The 25,308-nt window shown below is 37.3% G+C and overlaps 1 protein-coding gene across 25 annotated transcripts in view; it reads right to left on the bottom strand.

Annotated features, from left to right (window-relative positions):
• The window catches only part of ABI2 (abl interactor 2), a 53,138-nt gene that overhangs the window by 19,752 nt on the left and 8,078 nt on the right, over positions 1–25,308 (bottom strand). For 20 of the 25 annotated variants that reach the window (XM_065751056.1, XM_065751053.1, XM_065751058.1 and 17 more), the window contains exons 2-3: positions 10,649–10,816; positions 2,875–3,051 (exon numbers count right to left, since the gene is read on the bottom strand). In XM_065751056.1, coding sequence (XP_065607128.1) covers positions 2,875–3,051; positions 10,649–10,816 — 345 coding nt within the window. The remainder of the gene's footprint in view (positions 1–2,874; positions 3,052–10,648; positions 10,817–25,308) is intronic. The other 5 variants (XM_065751063.1, XM_065751050.1, XM_065751047.1 and 2 more) reach the window with 1 other exon arrangement.

Raw genomic sequence — 25,308 nt, 5'->3', positions numbered from 1 at the left:
GTAGTCCTTCCATTTGAATATCTTTTTATCTGTTTTCAGTTCAGCTGATCTAAACACGTTGCACATCACATCTCTTAAATGTCTTGTGACATTAAATGTAAAACATGGCAGAATCTCAACAGCAGGGACTACTCTGGTTCATTCACTTAGCTCACAACAAGAACCTAACGTAGCAAAGAAAGTTCAAATTTCCATAGAGATATTAACCAAAAAAGTCCCTGCTTCACAGTTGTCCAGAAAAGCCAGGTGTCCCCTACTGGCCAGTAGGATCGTCAGTTACACAGAAGAGCACAGGAGGGGTGATCTTCTCAGCAGTACTGCCTGATAAATACAGTACCATCATACAACTACACAGCACTTCAAATGGATCCAACTTTTTTTCTCTTGACTAGAAGACCACTTGAAAAGAAAAGCAGAAGACTCTGTAACCCAGGAAACGTTAAAAAAAAAGAGCAAGTCCCCTTCACATAAGAAGTTCTTTATATTTTTACAGCATCGTGGCTTCGGGGAAGCAAGATGAGGAAGGACCACTTACAATGATATGGTGGCACTTAAATTCTCTCCCACCATACCATAAAGCAACTTTTCCCAAATAAGGCACCTGCTGATGTTTTGAATTTCCAAAGGAGATACAGTTGGTTAAAACTGGTTATACTATTGACTTCAATGTGGCATGCCGGATTTCATGGCCAAGGATACTCCCCTGTTTCTCCTCCATTATTCTCAGCCCAGTTTACAATGATTTTCAGGGACTGCAATCAATGCATGCTACACTACTCTTTTGATTGTCTTGATAATTAAAATCTCTGTGTGCCAGTGCTAGAGGGAAAGCCCTACAGCAGAAAAGTAGACAGAGAACTAATAATAACTATAACTTCAATGCTGTTTATCCGGTAAATAAGCTGATTACTTATTTTAAGGGAAAAATGCCACAGCTCAAGCAATAAACAGTTATAAATAGGCAAACTTAAAGCTCCTACCTTTCATCTTTTTTCTCTTTGTTGTCCAGCAGGAGATCTAGTAAACTATTCTGTAGTTACCCAAGCAGTACAAAACCAACAGGCTGATAAACACATCTGGCCACTTTCTCCCCATCAGCAAGAGAGCGGTTCTTTCTTCAGCACTGAACACAGGACTAACCCAACTGGAATTATCTATGGATCTGAGTGTTGACATCTGCTAGATGTTTCACTAAGCACACAATGCTTCATTTTTTTCCTAGATAAATAATGCACATTGCAAACAGTACATTTCAGGGCTGTTTCAAGTATATCACAAGCAGAACAAATGGATGCAAATATGCATTTGACTCATCAGCCACTGCATCACACTGGGTACGATTCTGCTACACTGAGGTAAGAAGTAGAATAACAATTATAAGGGTTTAAAGCCAGCGGGAAGTAACACTGTGTTGCAGAGAAATTAAAACATTTTCTAATGAGTTCTAAAATAATTTCATTAAAACAAACGTGATTGTAAAAAATATTAAGAACAATATCCAGAAAGAGTTACACTGACCTGCAGAAATGCAAAATTTGAATTCGGTAGTAGATTTTAACACAAGAAGTATAACAATTTCCTAGACTAAATAGTAGATATTATTGATATTTCAGGGGTTGTTTTGGTTTTATTTCTTTGTTTGTTCATACTTTTTCTCTGAATTAAAGAGTTACTTGTCTGTTGAAAATCTGATTAAGGTCACAAATGGAACATTTTGTTAAGAAATGGTGATCTGCTGACTAACAGGATGCAAAGAAGACTTCAAGTAAAATTGCTCTGAAGAAATATTTAAACAGAGCTATTAAGAACTTGAATTTTAAAAGTCAGGTTCAGCAACTTGCTGTCATCTAAATCCAAGCTGACAATTCAAACTGAGTATCACAGACAACCCAACGTAGATAGGCATCAAACAAAAAGAAATTGTTATAACTTGACTGGAAGAAGTACCTTATTGTACTGCTAACTTACAGGTTTACAGATTTGTTAGTTTGTCAGGTACAATGACACAACTTTCTGTTATTTACCTTTTTTCTCCTGGAACTTTAACTTTGTCAGTGTTCTCATTTCTTGTTTTCATGGCAGCACAATTTCACAATGAGACAACGGCATGCCTGCTAAGACTCTGCTTGCATTCAGGAAACGTTTAGAAAAAATCCACATCTAATCTCACACTTAATATGACTGCTATTGTGTGCACTGTTCTAACATCTGCACAGAGCAGACACCAATTGTGTCTTATTATGATCTTTACCCTGAAACCGTAGTCTTATTGTATTTTTCGCAGTCTTAAATGACTAGGATCAGCTGGCTTTTTGCTTAGCAGCACTATTCACATTCTGAAACATTATATGGCAAAAAAGTTGTAGAGAGCTCACTTTAACAAAGCACGTTACAGGATATAGGTATGATAGGCTGACTAAAGTTAGAGAAGAGAGCAACTCATGCTTGTTATGCAAACGCTTTCTTCAGATGAGCTTCCAAGTAAACCAGGGGCAACTAAATCTGGATCATATTTTGTATTGCTAATTCAGAGAGAAAAGTGAGAGATGGTCATTACCCTTCCTTTCGTTACCCAGCTATAACCTGACAACTGACTCAAATAGTAAGAGCAGCATCACACAGGAACATATTCAGAAGTATTGTAAAAGCTGAGATTTAGAGTCCAAATGTCCTCAGAAATAAGATTCAGTGAGTTGCGAGGTTCAGGGAGAAAGAGAAGGGGAAAGAGTAACTGCAGTCTTGCAGAACTCCTCTTACACCTATTGACACACCGGCCAGGAAAGGAGAAACTGGTATATTACAAGCAATGAGTTATTTCGTAAATACACACAGACAAAGTATTTGCAGTTTGGCTGTTTTAACAATATCACCTACCTTCACTCCATGTCCAATATCATCTAGAATTGTATAATCAATAGGTTTCCTGATGTAGCGAACTGGTCGCTCCAAGTTAGCTGGTGCAATGATTTTGTGAGTTCTTGAGGTGTTTTTGTTTGTAGTCAAGATACCAATTTCTCTTCTAGCAACTTTCTCTTTGTGAATGTCCACCGTCTACAAAAGACGCAGTGTATTTACTAACAGTGGTATGCATTTGAATACAGAGTCAGTAGACAAAAATAACTAAATCAGTTCCAATGTTTTGATACTGTGCTAAACATATCACTACATATCCTTGCTTACATAATCTTTGATTTATTGTTGAACTTGTCACCTCCAAACCTACACTAACAGCAGCAAGTTCTTTGCGTTTTCTATTACTCTCATTCTTTACAATTCAGCAAAATATCTTTTATCCCATTTTTATTTCCTACAAATTCACTGACACTGACTTATACAATTCTTTTAATTATCTTTTTAATTTTACAACTGCTCCCTTAGCTGGTCTTTGAAAAACCCTCTGATGAAATGAAGCATAAGGATATCTTCCCAAACCTTAGCCTGAAAAACAAATTGTAAGCTGCTTTTCTCACACTAAAACCGTTTGCTAAGCTAGCACTGGTAGCTATACAACAGAATACATCTTTTCTCAGACAAATCAGACAAGGTACTTCAGTCAATACAAATTCATCATCACAAAGAATGGTGTGACTTTAGACCATTAAGCCCAGCACCTTCATTTAGAATGGGTAAGGCTAGCACAGAAAAGCCACCCTTCCCATAACACAAACACCACACGATGAGTATCACAAGAGAATGTCTAGCTTAGAAACAAGGTCGTCCTAAGAAGTCATTCTTTGAAAACATGTACTTATTTTATTTTATTGTAATAGGAAAAGGAAAAAGAGAACATTACCAAATAAACCAACCAATTACTTGCAGGGATAAAAAAAAAAAAACAACCCTCTTAAATCAAGGTGCACAGAGTTTCAAAGAGCATTTAAAAAATAATAACAATTAAGAAAAAAAACAACATCATCATTTGGTGACAAAACAACTTTAACCTATAGCTAAAACGTTCACATTTATGTGAAGTTTTTTGTAGGCAAAGTGAGAAAACACCCAGAATTACCATCATGAAAATTGTTATTTACTCATAAGATTTCTTGTGATCATGAAAGTTACCAGAGAGATTTTTCATAGCCAACACAAATGCTCTGTAGGAAGCAAGGGAAAAGGTACAAATGAGAAACCATTTTCACAACAGAAGTTTTCTGAATTTTGTTTTTCTGTGGGCAAGCACTGGAACAGCGGGGCTGGCTACAATGTTCTACATTTCTGCTTGAGCCAAAGATATCAGAAACAATAAAAAAAAGACCTTGTTAATCTGTATTATCTGTGAAAATAATTATAGAATATAAAACAAATGAACAACAAGAAAACATAAACACAAACAAAAACAAGTAAACAAAACAAACACAGAACACCAAAGCAAACAAACAACACTTCCTAAAACCTGTTTCTTTATATTTCTTTCCAGAGAAGAATTTCCCCAAATATTAAGAGCACAATGTGCAAATTTAAATTACAGTCTACCAAGATTACCCATTATTTGCCAGCAACATATTTTCAACATCTTGTACCTTTGCTAAACTGGAGCAATTAATACAGCTCTGTCATGTCAATTTCTACCACTTCTAGTACTGCCTGCCTAAAGTTCCTACCAAAGCTTCACAGCTATTTCTTCAAACAAAGCTACCAAATGAAATAGATTATTCAGTGTTGGAATATGTTGGCAATGCTTTCTTTGGAAAGCTCAAGTTCATTGGGTAATGACTGGAAGTCTATTAGGGCAGTTAAACTATCTGGGATACATTCTCCATCACCCTTACAAAAAGTCCACCCAAATCTGGTCAAAACACAAACCCTTGCAGAAATTCAGTTTGTGCAAGCTTAATTTAAGAATTAAGCTGCTCCATAACTAATTTTGCCACAGTCCTTTCTCAAGTTTCCTGGGATGATCAGGTCTAGACAGCATCCCCCAGGGCAACAGTGCAAGTCAGATTCTTCACATCTCATACAGTACTCACAGTGTTCAAACACCAGAGCAGAACACATACACTTGTTCCAATCCAACACACTAAAATGTACCATTCTACATCAGGGTAAGATCTGGTATTTTGCCTTCCAACATATTTTAGCCCTTAACCTGCACCAAGCCTTCACTTTTACAGGATAGCAGGAGGAGAGGTTCATGTCGGCATTATACCCAACAGATGGTCTACAGAAATCTCACCTCAGTTGCTGTGGACTTAGACAAAATAGTTTGTGCTTTCTATTTATTTTGTTTTGTCTCAGTTTTTATCAACTACCTGCATACATCTGCAACAACTTGAAAGACAGTCTCATGTTTAATACCACAGAATAATTCCATCTCTACTGCCATCTCAGACTTCGCCTGTGATCTAGGCATGACACTAGAAAACTGCAGAAACATTTTATGTTCTTTTGTCTCAAAGGCTTCTGATCCCATTTGCTGAAAGCTTAAAGAGCTCCAGCTGTCAGAGCAACTGCCTCTCAATTGCTATATAATGTTTCAAATGTACTACAGTATCACATTAGTATAGCTTGAATCAAAACATTTCTACCTTAGACACTACGTTCTCAGAGCTTTGACTTCAATCTACAAATCAGAGAAAGTAATTTAGTGCAGGATCAGTAAGCTTCTCCTTCTTTCTCTGCATTTCAAGTGCATCGCTTCTGTAAACTTAATCATGCACTTCTAGTATACTATCACGAAATTGTCTACAAACATAAGGTAAAAGATACCTAAGCACATGTTAACGTAGTGACAGCATCTTGACACTGAGGAAATTTGCTTCCATGAATGATGAGAGGGTTTTATTAATAATTAAGTAGGAATTGTAAGTACATTCAACTACCGTGATAAACAAGTCATAACTTCAGTAACAAACAATGAAAAGAATAAAAATCTGATTACAACTTGAAGCTCATCTAACGGGGGTTCTCTTGCATAATGATTCAGAGTATCTCCTTTATTTTATGCAGCAGTGGAATAACTGAGCTCTTTAAAACAAAATCCACTTCAGGCAAATTCTCCCCAGATTGTATTATGTTGGAAGGTTTCTCAAAAATTTCATTTGCTTGATTAGTTGACTACTGGAATCATAAGATCTTAAGAAATTCATAAAACGGCACAAAAGAACATTATGCTATTTGATTAGCAGAAAAAGGAACAAAGATTAACCTGCTAGTAAAGAAAATCAAAATATTCATCTTCAACACAGGCAATTCTTGTCTCCAGTTCTAGCATAAATCCCTTAAGCGAGGCAGAAGAATGTCAACAGAATGTTCTACTGAGAAACTTTTACTGAGAAGCATCGATTTCAAATCACTCACTTCAGAAAATCTTCAAAGGTATGGGAAAAAAGGTGCGTTTCATTGTTGGAGGTTATAGCTGGATTAGCAGAACACCAAACTTGTGAAGTCTGGCAGGAGCAGCAGATAGGATATGCTCTGTTCTTCCGTAACTTTAAATATTATTGTCTGATAAGACATTTCTAACTCCTGACACTATTATGCACTTTTTCCCCATCACTCCATTGGGCAAAAGTATTTATGTAACAGAAGGTTTGTTAGAGGTTAGACTCATCATTACCATCTTTTCATATACCTTCCGTAATATCTGCAAAAGGCAAACACTGGCTTAAGGAAGAAAAAAAAACAACTGACATTATTCACCACTTCACTTAAAAGTCACTGAACTCAGAGTTCTGAAATACATCTTACCTGTGAACAAAATTTCCCAGAATATTAAGCTAGCACTTTGGAAGCCCAATCTGCTGTCAAATAAACAATAGTTTCCACAGCCTTCATTTCTTCCTCTATTCAAAGCACTCTAATTTTCACTTATCAATTTACTGTCAGTCTATTCAGTCTTTTAAAATTCACTTTAAAAACATCTTATGAGGAAAGGCTGCTTAAGTACAATGATGCTAAGCTGTTCAGTGGGTTTTTTATATATATAGAAGATGCTGAAGACCTACCTACCCAATTAACTGGTAATATCTACTGTGAGAATTAACATTTGCATTATCATCTTCAGAAAAGTCTGTCTATCCTTAGACTTTGCCATTTTTAGAAAAGTCTGGTTATTCATATAGTTCAAAAGAAAAAGACAACTGAAAACAGTCACCAATTTTCACTGACACCTCACTGGAAGGTCCAAGGGATCTTCCACACAGAGACCAGCTAGCTCACACACACTGCTTCAGTTCAACCAAGCATCACATGCTAACTACAGAGGAGTTCAGTCTGTGATCTATTCACTGCTTATAATTGACAGCATCATGGGAGACAAATTCTGTAAGAGAATGAAACAGGTTTCCCCAGCCTACAACACCACTGCAGAGAACCCATCACTCTTACTGTGTTTGAAATCTTTGTAACAGAACACTTGTTTATATAATTACTAGCAGAGAATAGTTTTAAAGCTCTACTTTCTCACTAAGAACATTTTATAACCAAATATGACCATATATTTTTCATAATATAAATAGCAAGACCTAAAAATCTGCAAAATTACCTTAAAGAATCTGAAGATTCTCAATGTTTCACAGCATCTGCTAACTACAAAAAAATTTAACACAATTTTTCTAGCGAGTATGAATATTTATACAGATGATCTGTACTTAGGATTGAAATCATTCAAATATGAAAAAATGCATATTATCTATTACTGGACAAAGACCAATGAAGCAAGTAAGAACAGACAGATTCATCAGCCTTTAGACCAAAACAAAGTACTTCAAATTTTAGATCAACAAGGATTTTATCACTTGCATTAAAATGATTCCCTTATTCAGGATATATATACTATTTCAAAATCCACAAATGGTCATCTGTTTCCTTCTCAGTTATTTGATTAAGTTGACATTTAGAAGGAGATATGGAAAGTGACATAAATTTGCATTCTATGTATGAAAGGAAACTACAATACTTTATCTTCTGAAGTTAATCATGACTCAAGTTTGAGCTGTATTTAAGTAAAACAAGCAGTTTAGAAAAAGTTTTCTTACTAAGAATCAAACAGTTCTCCCCACTTCAGAGAACATGCAGGATTTTGAATGGGAATCAAAAGCAGGGCTACACAACTAGACATCGTAACTTTAACTAGTACTTTCTAAATATAAATATCAGAGCATAGTGACCCAAGTATTAGTGCAGTAACACACTGCCGAATGTGAGCAGATGGTAGTTACCAATCTGTTTTACCTTACTGACATCATTTCAAGTCACAGAGAAGTGATAGTTTGGTCACGAGGTATTATTATACCATGAAGCATTTAATGTCACTTGATAAACAAAATAAAAAAGATGGAAGAAATCTTCCAGAGGTTTGGCTTGTTGCAGAAGTATAGTCAAAGTTACTGAACTGAAGTTATTTATTACATAGCAACTGTGACAAAAATCAATTTTCTAAAGAAAAATAAGCACTGAAATTAAGAGAATGTAACACCTGCAACACCAGTACTGTGGGACGGACCCATTTCTGGGGGTACTAAGTACAGCTTAGTCTTAAGTTCCTAGGACTAGCTCTCTTCAAATAAGCATCTGTTCTTCTGCTATCACCTCTTCCATGAAGATTTGGGGAGCACCCTACATATGGATAATACAGTAAACAAACAAACAAAAAAAGGCAACAAAAACAACCTTCTGTTTTCAATTCTACAGAGATGTTTCAAAAAAATCAGAAATAATTTTAATTTTGCTTGGTCGTACAATTCAGTTTATGTGTTTCAGCTGTTAAAAATTACTACTAGCAGACAGCAGGTACTGATAACATTAGCATTCAACTTTGAGAAACCATCCATTTTGTACAACAGACAAAAAAAAATGTGGTCTAATATCTAAACCTGCATAAAATCCAGGTTTTCTAAAGAAAAAGGTTAAAAACGCCATGAACCTTTTCCCCAAATTGCTTTACAGAAACTGTGTGACAAATGTACTTAATATGTCTATAAAACGGAAAATCCTGTCTGAGTTCAATTAGTTTTATTCTGTATTCTGTGTTAGGCTTTCAAACAGCCAAAATACCTGTCAGCTGGTACTACCCTCTTAAGAGCTTTATACATACACACAGGCACACCCACCACTCACATACACACAAAGAAGTATACGCACACATCCAAATCACAGGATGGCTTGGATTGGAAGGGACCCCAAGGATCACCAAGTTCCAAGCCCCCTGCCACAGGCAAGGCCACCATCCTCCAGATCTGCTACTAGACCTGGATGCCCAGGATCACACCCAACCTGGTCTTGAACACCTCCAGGGATGTGGCATCCAGAGCCTCTCTGGGCAGCCTGTTCTAGGCACCTCACCACTTTCCCCTTTCCCCTGACTTCCAAATAGAAATACACAGCATGGATACAGCGTATACATAGCTCATTTACATATATTCATACATACACAGTAACTTCTGACATTTTCTGGGGTCAAAAAAAAAACAACAACAAATTGAGTTGTCTAAGGATTAACAAGAAGTATGCAGCAGGAGAAATCAAACTTCTCAGCTTTTCTCTAAGGATGCAGCTGCACGAGATGGCCAAGGCCATCTAGTAGTGTACTTCCACCAGAAGGGAAAATTCAGGCTGCCCCTTCCTTTGCACCTGCTCTGGAATTCATCTAACCCCTTAGTAAATCAATTCAGCTAAGATAGCAAAATATGTTGCCAGTCTAGTTCTCCACAACTATAGCAATACTTTCAGCACCAGCAATTAAAACAGATCTCAATTACTTTAGGGACACAGTTCCAACTTTTGGAGAACTATAAAAGTGATCGTTCTCAAGACAGAAGAACCACCTCAAGCAGACAAGGTAACCATAAAGGAACACAGCAGCCAGCTACAACATTTTCAGATTAATAAATAGATTGTATCCATACATTCTCACTGACCTACTGATAAAAATACACTTTACACATCCATTGGGTCTTTTTTAGAGTTCAGTAAGGACACCAAGTAACTCTACTGTAGTAGGAAAACAGAAAGCTCTGTATCATTACTCTCACTTTCTCTTTTTAATCCATCATGAGCAGGTAAACCTCAAACAAATCTATAATTCATCCTCAGCTTATTCTTGACATCAAAACTCCCTCATTAGCGTGGCAGTCATACATGGCCTCTTGATAACAGTAGGCCATTTTATTGCTGCTCAGAAAAGTGACTAGTGTTTTGTAGCCACACATGAGCTTGAGATGTTAATTTCACTATCTGTTCACTTCTTTACAAGTCAAGAAAAGCCACGTGTGCTTTTGACATCAGATGCCACTAGTATGACAACAATGGGTAAAGGGAAAAGATGAAAAGTATTGTTTTCCACCATCTATTTCACATTTTTCTTTTCTTTTAAGAACCTGTAGCTATTTAATACCTCATACAAGAAGTCACGAATAAGAGTTGGAAAGGCTAATCCATCTCTTACCACACTTCTCTGAATTTTCCATTAGCTGTTTGCCTGCGCTTTTTACTTTGTACAAAGAGAACAAATCCATCTCCAAACAACAAAATGGCCTTTGGTTACATTTAATCTCTTATCCTATGTAAAATATTCACAATACTACAAACAAAAATCACACAGACACCCATTCCTAGATTTAACATTAGCAGAAATGCAGCAAGTTTTACTTGCTGTATAATTTCAAGAACAGAGAACAACAACAACAACAAACAGGAAAAAAAAACTCACTTGTGAAATATGGTTGATTGAAGATTCCATGCGTCGAAGTTGGGATGCCTGGATATCCAGCATTTGGAGAACATTGTTGGCCAGAGTGTTGATCAGATAGGCTACGCTTGCTAATGACTGGGTTGTATAGGCTTTGGTTTCTTCTAGGGCTCGCTGCTTATCTGCTGACTGAAAGCAGAAATAAAAGGTTTACTCAGTAAGTTTCTCACACAAAGAGGCAAAATGAGCTCATTCCATAAATGTCTTCAAAGGAGAATGAATTACAGAATTCAAACTAATTGTACATAAAAGTTACCATTTTTCCTCCTTTACATTTCTTCACTACACAGAAGACATTAACTTTGTATTTTAACAATTTCAGTATTTTATAAAAGGAATTAGGATAGTATACAACATGCTGATCTTTCCTAGAAATATTTCAATATTTTAAGTCCAACTTCTTATATTGCACTTTCATAAGCAATTCTAAAAGCACTCCAAAATACTTAATGCTCTTTACACTCTTTATAGCTGCAGTTCAGCTTGTTTATCCAGTGAGACAGGAAAAAAGTTCCTATTACAGAATTCAGGATCCTTTTTAAACTTCACACATATTCTTCATTTCTTTCAATTAGGCTGACCCCATTATTGCCACAAATAATCATTAAAAATGGAAGTGCTTGGCCACTATGAATAAATTATTACTATTCCCTTAAAGTGGTATCTGATTTCAAATGTGAATGGAATCACTTTTAAAAAGCACAAGTTCACGTTGTCTTCATGAATGTTTTGATCATTTTCACTTTGTATTTTCTTTTGCAAAGAATAAGTATGACCTACTATTCTAGTAGAAGAGCACTTAAAATATTTAGGCTGTCAAGCCAGAGGATATCCATATATAAGAACATCTTTAATTTCAAATACCATTAGGATTAATGAGATAAAAACCTAGTCCTCAAAGTGCTTCTTCTCAAATTAGTTATCATCAGTAGAACCTAACTCAGCATAAATAATACAGCTTAATCCAATGGTAAAACACACAATTAGGACACTAATAAACTTCAGTTCCCAGTTTGCTATGGTTAGGAATACAGCGAACTTCACTTCAGTCATCTTTAGCTTCCTTACAGGCTTCTAAAGCAGCAGGTGAAGAGTGCTCTCTACAGCCACCTGCAATTGTAATACTCTATTTTACAATTTCCTTTCCTCTATGTATCTTTCATACAGGTTGAGTACCAAGATTCAAGAAACATGCTTTTATTAGAGAGGATAAATGAAGTAATTCTGTATGCTTCAGCACAAGCTGAATCTACCATCCATTTGACAATGTCTAACTCAGAGTGGCACAGAAAGCAAGCATACCTTTATTACTATGGAAAGTCAATCTTGTACCAAAAAGTATTTCATTAGACCTTGCACAAAGATCCTCAAAAGCATGAATTCAAGGAAAAAAAAATACAAAACAAAACACCACCACAACATGTACGCAAACACAGGTCTTCAATTAAATGCCAAAAGATATTCAATACTCTTCACAAACTCTGCTGCGTCCATCCAGTTACAGTAATTATCAGCCTGCTAGCATTCCTCCTCCTTCTTGGCCCCACTAGTGCCACTTTCCATTCTGTCTCCCAAAATGAGGACAGCAGCAGTAGAGCTCCTACGAACAGCAGAAAAGGAGGGACAACTTCTCAAGGCACAATATGATGATGGCCTCCAAGCAAAGATGCCCATAAAAGCTCACAGCTAGCCAGAAAGCCCTTAGAAAAGTACAGTCTCCAAACTCCACTCAAAAATTCCTGACCTTCAGCCATCTAGGTAACATATTTTACGTAAAAGAGCTCCAAACTTAGCTTAGGGACTCCCAAACAAAGGAATACGAAACTGTCTATGTGGACTCTCACGCTGTCGGCATCTAAATGTGCTCCCTTCCCTCTCGTAACCTCAGCTCAGACTGCAAATATCACTACAGCAAGCACGAGACATTTTCACAGCTATTCAAACAACTTCTGAATGGCAATAATAAAAATGACCAGAAGCTTGTCAGTTTTGCTCTGCAGCTGCTGCCGAAGCCTATTTATAGAAGCAGAAACTGCTGATTTATGTTACTACACTGTACATCCAGAATAGCTGAGTAGAAGCCAGCAAGCACAATTTGCTCCATTAATAGCCAAAATGTTTGAGAACAAAAGGAAAGCAATCTATCATTTTAGAAATTTTGAGCCTCTGCTATGGTTTTACTCCTTCAAGAGATAGAAATAAAAATCCATGTTCCAAGCTAGTTCTTCCACTGATGTACACTTAATACCCAAATTCAAGTCACCTTCATTTACACTCTTTCAACAAGGAACTGGATTCTCAGAAGAAACCCTACAAACACGTTTAGATCAACTATATGCACAAAATCCCTTCTGATTGAGAGGCCAGGTTTGTGTGTTTGGCTGATAACCTGAGCAAATACGATTTGCTCTGCACACCATTATATACAGTCCCCAGTTCTCCAACACAAAGTTTCAACTTTTCTCGAACTTCCAGCTTCACCTCTCAAGCAATGTTAAGATACCTGAGCATCACAGCTGAACCACCAGGAGATACCACCTCTGAATCTTTTTTTTTTTTTTCTGGGCCATCACCAATCTGCATGCAGCAGCTCAGCATCCATCCTGGTAGCTTTCTTCCCCACATAAAACCTACACCAGGCGGTCCCCATGGAGCCACAGCACAGTGTACCTTCTTCTAGCTCTCAGCCATGAGAGCTCCACTTTCCCTCAGCACAGAGCTCTCCAAGGAGGATGTGCAAGCTGCCAGCAGGAGCAGCTGGCCCCTCTGCAGCAGGAGCAGCACTCAGCACCCAGACCCCAGCTGTACCACTCTGCCCAGCAATTCCTAGAAAAAGTTTCCAGTTTGTAGAAAGCACCCACTACTAATACTTTGTATGGCTTCCTTCAAAAACAAAATAAAATTACAAGCTTGACGTATTACAGGAGATAGATTGCCTTAGAGCTACAACCTAGAGTACAAATTCAGTCAGCAAAGGTGCAAAAATACGTGCTTGGAAAATGTTATTATAGTTACCACTTCAATATGCAAGTCCAAACTAAGCCTAACACGCTTAAGAAATGCCAATACAAATCTTCACCTGAAAATACTCCTATTTTTTTTATACCAGCATACAACTCAGACTGACAGCAGTAGAAAGGACAAGAAATTCAAGCAGCAGCAAGTGCAAAGCTGACTGTTCATCACTGCAGGATTCAGTGCCTGGGCATCACTTCTTCAAGCCACCCCAAAATTTCCATTTACACAACACAATCACTTTAGTATATATTTCAGTGTCAAAAATGGAAGCTGAGGTTCTGTATTGTAACCTTGGACTAACTACACAGAAGTGATTATTAGGCTACGGATGTACTTCACCAATATACAGTGTCCCTTGACATCATTCAAAGACTGGTTAGTGAAAGAAAATTCCTACTTCATACAGGGGATAAAAACATTACAGTGACATCTTAAGAATGAGAAGATGTTTCATTTAGTCAGTGTGACAGCTGAGGTTTACTTTGATAAAAACTCAAAAGGGGCACTTGTCTACGGCCACCAGGCAAAACCCCTCAGGTTTCTCTCCAGGTTGCATCAGCTTCAAGAAGCCCCAAAAACAAAAGCTGCAGGACACAGAGTTCATTCAACAAGCTTTTGTTATTCAGAACAAAATGTGCCTTACACATAATTAAATATTTTACACACATTTATTCAACTGCCCAGATGGTGTTTGCTTAGTCTATCAAAGTGCTTTCCAAGGACCAAGTAAGCGAGAAAAAATGATGGAGGAGAAAACAGAGCATCATTAAACCAATAATAATGTCAGAATCATGCCAAAAAGTTACGTAACTGCCAGCAAAAAATGGAAGTTTTGTTTCAAACAAACTAGCTCATTTAGACATGTGCATGCTAAAGAATACCCCTTACCTCTTCACTGCTAGCACTGAACTGCCTATTAAACGCATGTATCTCACAATTTATAATTTATATAGTTGGTCTGTAAGGTCAAACAGGTACAAAAAAACCAGAAGAGATCACTGACAACAGAAAGAAATAAGATCTTCCAAAACTCTTGAAAAAATTAGAAACATAGAACGACTATAAAACTTCAGTGCCTCCCTTTCAGATGTGCTGGAGGAACTTTACACTCTATCAGTACAATGAACACAGAAGGAAATCCAGTCCACCCATTTTTCAGTACACCCAGAGCACCGAAGTACCTGGAGCTGGGGAGAGTTTTTTCCTTTCTGTCAATTGTAAACCTATAATCTCTGAATAATTCATCTCTACACATAACCATTTTTCTACACATATTTTCTCATTCGTATTAAATATTTCTGTAACCATTACATTAGCAAAGAAAAGAGCCTATTCAAATGTTTACATGTTTATTTTAGAAACGAGGTGGTAGCCACCTTGCTCATTTACATGTACTGTACACCTCATGAATTAAGCAAATGTTAAGGAATATAAGGAAATTGAAAGCTCTTCCTAATTCACACCCCTCTAACAAAAGCACTGACACTGTACTGTGAATGTGGAATCTTCTAATCAAACACATTACCTTTTGATCTGGGATCACACAGTAATTTAGAGTACATCGATGTAAAAGGTTGATAAAGAACTTTGGGATTTAGGTTAAACTTAGTCATTACATTTGCTACTGCTTTTATAATTAAGAATATAATAAAACCTGTCCTTAGATATTAAAATTCAAACAAAATGCAAAAAGAAAGCAATAAATGCTATGTGTAAAAAAGAAAAGTCATTTCCAAATGCAAGGTCATTCCACTGATACAAATATAAATGAGGTTATTTCCATTTTTATAGTTAAGTTAAACTAAATTATCATCATTTATCTGAATACTAATAAAAAATGTGCCAGATGAGAAATGTGCTATTTATATTTTCATAAATTCTTTGACATCAAGCTGCTTGTTTTTCAGATTACTAGAACAGTAATACACTAAATGTTACTGTAATTTCTTGATCAAATGTGTGACTTCCTAACTTTTAAAGCTAGTTGAAACTCAGAATCAGTAAGCTGTTGTAGTCAGTATCAGGTCATTCCCAATTAAGATAAAATCTTCTGGCTGTATTGCAGTTGAATAATTTGGTATTTTTACTTCCATGCTAAGCCTCAAAACATAGGTCTGATTAGTAGCTAGGAAGAAAATATACACCAATCATAACTAGCCTCTGAAATAAGAAAACAGATTTTAAAATATGTACTGCACCCAAGGCTGCCAGGAAGGGCAAAACAAACCCACTAGTTTGAAATTTATTACAAGACTACCAGCCTGCTGCATCCAGAAGAAAAAGGTAACAAATGACAGCAGTGAACAAGCACAGCTTCCCTGACACCTAATCACTTACACCACTGTTTCTACGCTGCAAGCACCATTCCAATAAATGTCCTCTGCTTCCCTTAAACGACACCAGGATCAAATTTAGAATTTATTTTCCCACAGTCACAAGCAAGCTTTTCACATGCAAATGTCCTGCTCCCATCAAAACTCGCAACTTCCTATTCTTTGAAAGTAGAGCCAAAGTCCTGTTTGTGCCAAACAAATCAACAAACAACCTCAGTATGCTGCATTCATATAAATCTAGCAGACAAGGATATAATAAAGGCATATAACAAACACAAATAATATAGTTTAAAGTAACTTATTACTAGAAATTGAACAGCACGCTAGCATCTAAATGCATGTACATCAGAAATGTAGTTAACATGAAGTTATATTAATAGTAACTCATAACTGCTTTACAGCATTAATTGTAGCTCTTCCTTGAGAAGCAACAGCAACAACACAAACCTATTCTCCATGTGCATTTAAAGCTGCCACTGCTTTTTTCCTTCATCAGTGGATCCTTCCTCTTACTCTATTAGCTCTTCAGCAATAACACAGCTCAGAGAAGTGGATAATTTTCTATTTCATACAGCAACATACTTATCAGAGTTCCAAATACAAGACCAGTTTCAACTATAGCATCAGTACAAGCTCATCAGATTTGCTACTATCAGAGAGTACTCCAACACAGATGTGTTGAGTGAAAATCACCAAAAAAAAGAGCAAAGCTCTGTAAGCTTACCTCTGTTTCTCATGCCTGCTGTCCTACAGCTGCTCACTTACTGAGGAAGCTTTATTTTTCAATGAACGTACAGGTAAGAATCACTGATTAACTCAATTCAGCTCAAACTTGGTTTTACCACTACTTATTAAAGACATCATTTCAACACTTGCAAAGATCACTTCTCAGAATTGAAGCAGCCCTCAGAATTTGGAACAAAATAAAGTCAGATCACAATCACACTCCATTATGCACAAAAAGTTATTTGTACCATTTTCTTCTTAACACTAACAGCAAAATACATTTTTTCCCCCCCTCTCTCAAGAAATCTGACAAAAATCAACCATTTCTAAGAAAAGATGTCTATTTCAGGTTGCCAAAACCTTATCCAGTACATGAGGGTTTATGTAACATTTCAGTTATTTCCCAAGTTGGCCATTTTCTCCTCTCAACTTTAAATTCTGACATCAGTTCAGTACATAGCAATGACTGAGGTCAACTAACAGCTTTAATTTTTAATCACAAGCAGAGAGCTGTGGCAGTAGAAGCAGGTCCTGCTTCCAAGTGTCCACTGCCAGACATTACAATCTCATAGCAAGAAAAGCTAAGTAGGACACACAGCCACGTCATCCACCATCATAGTTTACAGCCTGTGTAATTAGTCAGATGGTAGGACAGCCTGTAATTGCCAGTGTAATTGCAGCATGTAAGAGTAAGATGTATACACTATTTAGCCAGCAGATCCCAAAAAAGAGGCAGGTGGAGATGACAACCACATCGGTTACCACAGCTACATCCAGCTGTCATAGAGCTGTGCTGCAGAGTGCCACGTGTTTGGGCCCCATAAAAGATGTAAGCAGCCCCAGGAGCAGGCTGCTGGAAGCTGCTGCTGCCTGCTCACAACAACACACTCAACTGCTCACATGGCCAAGCCAGGATCGTGGGTCCCTCAGCTGACTTCCATGGTCCCTACCTCCTTCCTCCTCAACATTATGGGACATGTTAATGTATCAGCATAGAAGTTAGCGCATTTTAAATTAACCACCTGAGTGTCTGTGGTTAATAAGAGAAATAAAGCAGTGTGGCTTCTAGGTGACAGGAGTTTGCCATTTCAGAAAGAGAGGGCTTAAACTAACCACGGGCCAGAATCTGCAAGAGCACTCTGCCATTTCCAGTAAATAACCATGCTTGAGATTACACAACTTATCACTGCGGAAGGGTTTAACTCTAAACTTGAAAATAATTTGAAATGATCATTTGGTACTTTTTAAAGCTGCTACCAATCTAGACATACAGAAAAGAATAAATCTATCTAACACATAAGCTGGCAGAACAAAGAAAATTACTTAAAATAAAATAGAAATCAAAAATCAAAATAAGAAACCTTCACTCAATAGTAACAACACAGCATTCCCCTCTAAGGCATCAAAGCCACTGGCAACATCCAGAGATGTATGCTTGGACTACCAGAGCCTCAGCGAGTGACAACTGAACACTTAATAGAACTAAGAAATTGAGAGGCTTCCCTCCAACTCCCCATCAATGGTTCCCCAGTCCACCCTGTCTTAAAATGATGGGAAGCCCCCACTGCTTACTGCAGAACTATCCAAAGGCTGAAGCGCCCATCTCCTCCAATGCTACACTGTCACGTGTGCCTTCTGACCCAAAATCCACACCTGTACCTCATGACATGACCAGACACAGACACACGGTTGTCTGACTGAAAAATCACAGCAGTGCACACAACTGGCAGGCCTTTTCTCTTGCCTCCACTGGAGGGGTTTACCGGACAAGGAGCAGAAAGTGCACAGGACAAACAACTTGTCCATGATGCCCACAGCTGCCTGATGAGAGGCAACCTCTATTGCACCACCACTCTGCTACGGGTGGCAGTGGTGCCCAGTGCCAGGCAGCCATCAAGGAGCCAAGGATCATTGTCTAACTAAACTATCTACCAGCTTCAACAAAAAGAAGTGGCACAAAGTCAGTAAAAGTTCACTCTAAAAAGCACTGAACAAAAGCAGCATCTCTCTGTTCAACAGAGTTGTTCCCTGCATGCCCCCAGAGCTGCATCTGCTCACTTTTCTGACAGAGAATGTTTTTACAACTTTTTGCTCCTGTTACTATAGCACTGGAAAAAACACAATATTGGCAGAGCGAGAGTGGGATTCTAGTCCCTTGTGCAATGAGTGCCAAACTCTGCATCTCCGTTCTGCAGCCCTTGGGTGAGCAATTGACAATCTAAGTCATCTCTCAAGAGAGGAGCCCCAGCTTAATCCCCAAGGGTAGATTCCTAGAAATCAGCATTTTTCAAAAGTGCTTCCATTTTATTCATGTTTGTGTTATCAAAACACACATACACAGAGATAGATAGATAGATAGATAGATAGATAGATAGATAGATAGATAGATAGATAGATAGATAGATAGATAAAAAACAACATAAGACAGCATAAAATTGCAGGAGAATTTTCATTTTAACCAGATGCAGATATTGCTATGCTTCTATGATTTAAGAATCTTAGAAAACAAGCAGGAAACAAGCAAATTAAAAAAGCCCCACATTTTTGCAGGCACTGTAACTAGCTGCTATTCTCTTTTTTTCCCCTCAGTTTAACCAGCAGCTTTGGTCCACGTGCTTCATAATTAGAAGTAAGCCTTCTGTCAGCAACTACACAGCTCAAAAACAGCAAGCAGAGATACTATATTCAACCTGCAGCATATAACTTAATACCACAGCATCAAGTTTTCTGTAATTATTTCCACTGAGATCTGTGTTTTACACAGATTTTCCTAAGCATGACCTACTTTCATACCAATTACAGTACTTCTTGCCCAGAGATTGTTTTATGCCAGTAGTAACTGCATTTCTAACGCAGCATAAGGACCTTTTACATGCATCAAAGAATGAACATTCAATCTCCCATATTAGTTATGGTATACCTGTAATGCAGCTGTCTCCATGCAATTTAAATACTAGCTCCATCTGAAAATTAGGCACAAGTACTTATTTGAGGAATTAACAAGTGTCATACTGCAGTATAAAAAAAACAATACACTTGCTAAACAAATGCAAGTTGGCCAGCTATTCTTCACATACAGTAATTTTTACATTTCCCAGTCTGGAAAACACAACAATTCTCTTGCAGATCACAGAACCATTTAAGAATTTCTCTCTAGCAACATAAGAATTTTTTTCGCTGCTGAAGAAAAGCCAGATCTTGAGAGATGTAAATCTACCAGCAGCGAGGGACTTCTTGCTCAGCTACAAAGCACCACAGTTCAGAACGTCAAATGGATGAGCCTGAAGGGATTATACTTTTCTGAAAGTTCGTTCAGAATGACACCAAGGATTTCAGATAATGAATTTTTAATAAGACAGCTGCCAATTGACTAGTAGTTATTCAGTGTTAATGACATTCAGAAATGCCTGATCCCCAACACACCTATTTTTCTATGTTTGAGTGCACAGAACACTTCAAAATCATTTCAAAGTAAAAAGCATTAGTCAAATTTACTTCTAGCAAAATCTCGTCATTTCTGTAAAAGAAAACAAATATCAGGTCAACACATAATCTCTATTCCATCAAAAGGATTTCTTAAAGGGATGGCCTTTTTACTTTGATGCCAGGCTACAGAAAATTAGCAATGAAACTCAAATCTTGAGACTCAATCCAGAGATAGTTGCTACAGAGAGATTAGCTCTACTGGAACTAAGCTGCCCATCATTTCCAGAAGCACTGCACCCATCTATTCCAAATATTAAGATGTGGAAGTGCTACCAGTAATCGGTTTGTTTTCAGGAAGCCTAACAAAGAGTAACAAGCTCATCAGTGCTTCAGCTCGGTTGCTACAATGCTAATTCTGTTATCACAACTGCGAAAAACAAAAGAAAAATCATTTTGTTGAAATAATAAACAAACTTTCTGAGTATAACAGTGAGTAACAGATCAAGAGACTGACAAAGGACAGTGGAAGTGCTGAACTCTACATTTTTCAAGCCTTCTATGCATCTTACCAGTTTGGTAAAACCTACTAGTTCAACAGAAAGACAGGACTGAGACTGAATGCTAACTACTCCACAGCTGCTTACTTTTCTTACTCAAGACTTCATTTAAGCTAAATTCAAAAATTACTGCTTGAATGACTCCATGAAGTGACTCCCTGGTCATGTTAATTCTGCACACTTAAAGAATTTCAAATAATTATTAGAACCACTGAAAAGATTCTGATGTGTTTTCTGAATGAAACATAACCTTATACAAATCACACCACTATTCTTGATCCCTATGGAAAGAAAAAAGGTCAGATTCAGACCAAAGAAACAACTGACCTCATGCTAGTGCTTTTCATAAGAAGACACTTTGGAACCAAGTGCTTTTATTGGCACAGGTTTGCTACTCTATTGCTTATAGAAGAAAGCTTATGTGGAACAGATCTCCAAAAGCTGTTATCTGTACCTAAGTGATAATAACTGATATCAATTCTATGTTGTAAAATGCACACAACAGACCTAAGGTACAAATTCAACTCTGTATTCAAAGGAAAATGTAATACAACATCAAAAAAAGTGCCCAAGAAAACTACAGCACTGGCATAAATAGTCAAAATAACAGAAACAGACACCACATGGAAGTCCTATGATTCTATATGGCTGGTTTTACCCACATACCTGAAGTGTGTGAATTATGTACCAAATACCAAGAGCACGGGAAGCTAAAAAAAATAATATGCATGGAGTTGAACAACACTCCAGACAACATCCAGGAAAAAAATAAATCTGCAGGATCTCATGGAGGCAGACAGCCACAGAACATAGTTCCATCAACATACCTTACAAAGAATCAAGCTATCAACTTATCTAGGATCAGCACAAAGTTCTGAAATTCTACCAAGTCAGTCACAAAAGAAGCTGATTATCACCAAGTCTCTCTGAACACAGCATGAAGCACCTGCACTGCCCAAAGAACAGCAGCTGACCATCTCTCTGCAAACTGACTAAGCAAGCTCTGCGCCACTACTTCCACTATAGATTTTTTTTAACCACAAATGCTACTGTAGCAACCACGTTTATTCTCTTTCCCCAGAACATTTTTTTTCTCTTTTCTTCGTCTACTAAAAAGACAGACTTTTACAAGGCCTTTTAGATTTGTTCAGATAGTGATTTCTGTGTGTACCAGTGCTGTTCTACCCAAGTCCTGTACCAATATCCACTAGTAACTCTTGTATCCACAAAGATACATTTTTCAAAGCTATGGAGCACCTTTTGTGTGGTTTTTTTTTTCCCTCCTCCAATCAATACTTATACAGCAGAAAGAATTCATACTGGACAGATGAGACACCATCTGTCATATCCATCTCAGAAGACACTAAAAATGTACAGTTATTTTTCCCCCATGACAGCTACATGCTCAGTCCAATAAAACTTCAGCTCAGAGTTTCCATGAAATAAATGAATCCATTATTATCTTTACCAAACAAATTTCCTTCTGATTAATTCTTTCAGATGCAGTCCCAAAAAAATCAATACTTTTCACATACAATTTTCAAAGAAGAGTCAAATACAGATTATGGTTGCCTCAAATAAAGGAAAACAATTCCTTCCTGCTCTACAGTCTAAATCAGGTCACAAATACTTCAGTTAAAGAACAATGTTAATCCTGCAGATTAAGAACTATTAACTTTTTGCCCATACAGGCCAGATTTCATCACACTCAATCACAGTAGCAAGATCAGATATTTTTATGCTTTCAGGAAACTCTCACAACAGCAAGAGATCTCAGTCATAAAACACGTTGCTATGGACTACGTGCGGACTCGAAGCCAGTCAGCTTGAACTGTACCCCAGCATGCCTGCAACTTGCAAGCACATATGTCTACCTCTTTCCACACAGTTCGAAGTCCAAGAAAGGTGCCTCAAACTCATGAACTAGCCAAACCATTTAAGTATGGTGAACTGGTGTGAGGAACACATTCAGAAATGCAACCAAGTTAGACTTAGATATTTGTAACAAATCCATGCAAGAGGTTCCATATATTTAGAGGAGGTAAGGAAACAACAGCCATCAAAAAGAAGGAGGCAAACAGTAAAAACTAGAGTGCTCTGAAACCTCTGGAGAGGTAAAGAAACAACCTGCTGGGAGTCTAACACAAAAGCACGGTAACATAAAAAAGACATCTACGTACTCATCAGAATCCTCTTCCTGCAGGACTGACATCTCTCTGCTTGAATTAATTTGGGCTTAAGGAAAACACACTGTCTGCATCCTCTTCACCCTCACCTTCAATCACCTATTCTGTGACTCACAGCACTGCAGTCCAGCAGAAACCTCTGCAATATGAGCTACTGCTTCTGAGACAGCAAAATAGATGCCCTGAACATCAAAGTGAAGGACCATGTGGCAGCCAGGAGCACAGCCCAGCTGTGCCAAAGCCAGCCCACAGAACTAAGAAGCCACTGTCAAACACCAAGCCATTGGAGTTCACTGCATCACTGCTAGTTTGCTCACTACCAATACATGTTTTCCAGTAATGTATTGTTTTACAAGATACAAATGACGAAGCTCTTTTCAACTGTATTTTAATGTAGTTACTAGTTAACATCATTATATTGTAGCGCTACGTTGTACCCTATAATCTTTAATTTCTATAATTTCAAACAGAAAATGACACTGACAATTAGCAAAAGAACACAAGATTCCTCTCAGCAGTTTGTCACAGTTTCGAAGAATCCCAACCTTTGATTTTACATTCACCATAGTTCTGACAAAGTCTCAAAACTGCTTACTCACCCAGTTCCAACATTACCGTTCAGGTAGTTCTGAGCTTTTGCTTAGTACAAAAACAGAAAGGCAGGGAGATGCAATGACACAAGAGATAGCATTTCAAATACTGAATGACTTCCTTATTTCACAGAAGGTTCTCCTGCTTCACATTCTGTCATTCTCTCAATGTTAATTTATTTGTTTTCAAGTTATCTGAATAGGTTGTTACAACAGTATAATCAGCAAGTTCTACCATCAGAAGAAAAAAAAAAAGAGCTTGTCTCTACATGCTGCTGAAGTGCTGCACAAATGACCATTTAATTTGATAAGACATGTTTAAATATCTCTACATCTAGTTGTACCAGTAAATGAAACTATTCTGGAAAGAAAAGTTTCATGTTATAAATGATAGGGAGACTCAGACAGAAAGAGGCACAGAAGAAGAAATTTCCAAGCTGCTTTTAGTCAAGCAGTTTTCTTACTCATTTTGCAGGATGCCCAGCCAACTGCATACGGTCTAATTCTTTACCTCCCTAACACTGACAATTGATTTTTTGTAACATTTACTGTTTTCCAATCATCTTACTCAACAGCTTGTCCACAGAACACAGGAAATAATGTTCTTTTCCCTCCTCCCTACATTCCATAAAAGAAACATATGAAAACAATACATAAAGGACTGTGTTCAAACACAGGCTTGAGTGTATATGGAATCCAGTCAAAAAAGCTAGTGGGGATAAAATAAATAAATAAATAAATAAATAAAAGCTCCTTTCCACCTTGTTTGTAAACAACTGCAGTAAAGGATTCATAAAGTACCCGATCTAGAGATGGAAGAGCTGTGCTACTTAAAGCTGAAAAAATTATAATTAAAAAAAAAAAAGCTGAGTGCTCAAGTAATGGTGGTGCAAGTGGCATGTGAGGAGGCATGATATGAATGGACCAGAGTCATGGAAGGCTCTAAGTATTAATAAAAAATAGAAAACAACTCCACACATTTCAACATCCATGGCTTAATACCCTAAATCTCTCTTTCCTTTCCATTTCCAAGAGAACTTAAATGACAGATGTCATTTACAGAACTTTAGCCCTGTGAGTTTCCTTAAACAGCATTTATCATGGGGTAACACCCAGAAGGCCAAAAGCTGATGTTAAATCTGCTCACAAAATGCCTCCTAAGACAGAGTACTGATTCCAAAAAAAGAGAAAAAGCTTTTTTGGTCCCATTTAACAGAAGGGGAAGTGAAGTCATATCCATATAGTAACTCTGCAGCAGACCTCCAAACTGATCCCAGAACCTCAGAACTAAAATTGGTGCTTCACTGCCAGAGTAACTTTATTACTCCTGTGATAGAACACAGCACACAGTTTATGGAAAAGGACATGACCACAGAAACTCCCATGCTGTCAATATCACTGTGCAGCCTTGTCACTGGCCCAGAAAAAGGAAGAAAGCACTGCTGGGTTTTTTTTGTTTGTTTGTTTTTTCTTTTTAAAATAAATTATACAAAACAAAAAACAAAACAAAACAACAAACGAGAAAAAAAAAAAAAAAACACCAAGGAAACAGATTTCATTAAGCATGGTTTTCATTTTAAAGATATCATGCCACAGAAAATCTTATTAAGAACATACACTGAATATTTAAGAATTGAGAACATCTTCAGAGGACAAGTGGAATACTGGTGCTACGTCCCCATATTTGTGAAAAAATTCTGAAAAATATTGCTTTTATTATTGAGATTACTCAAAATATTCTGTCTTCCATAATGCACATAATTTATTAAAACCTCTCATTTGAGT

The sequence above is a fragment of the Cyrtonyx montezumae genome, unplaced genomic scaffold (genome assembly GCF_038088225.1).
Source record: "Cyrtonyx montezumae isolate F1298 unplaced genomic scaffold, pur_monq_1.0 scaffold_7, whole genome shotgun sequence".
Lineage (NCBI taxonomy): Eukaryota > Metazoa > Chordata > Aves > Galliformes > Odontophoridae > Cyrtonyx > Cyrtonyx montezumae.
This window is presented reverse-complemented; position numbering and strand designations above follow the sequence as displayed.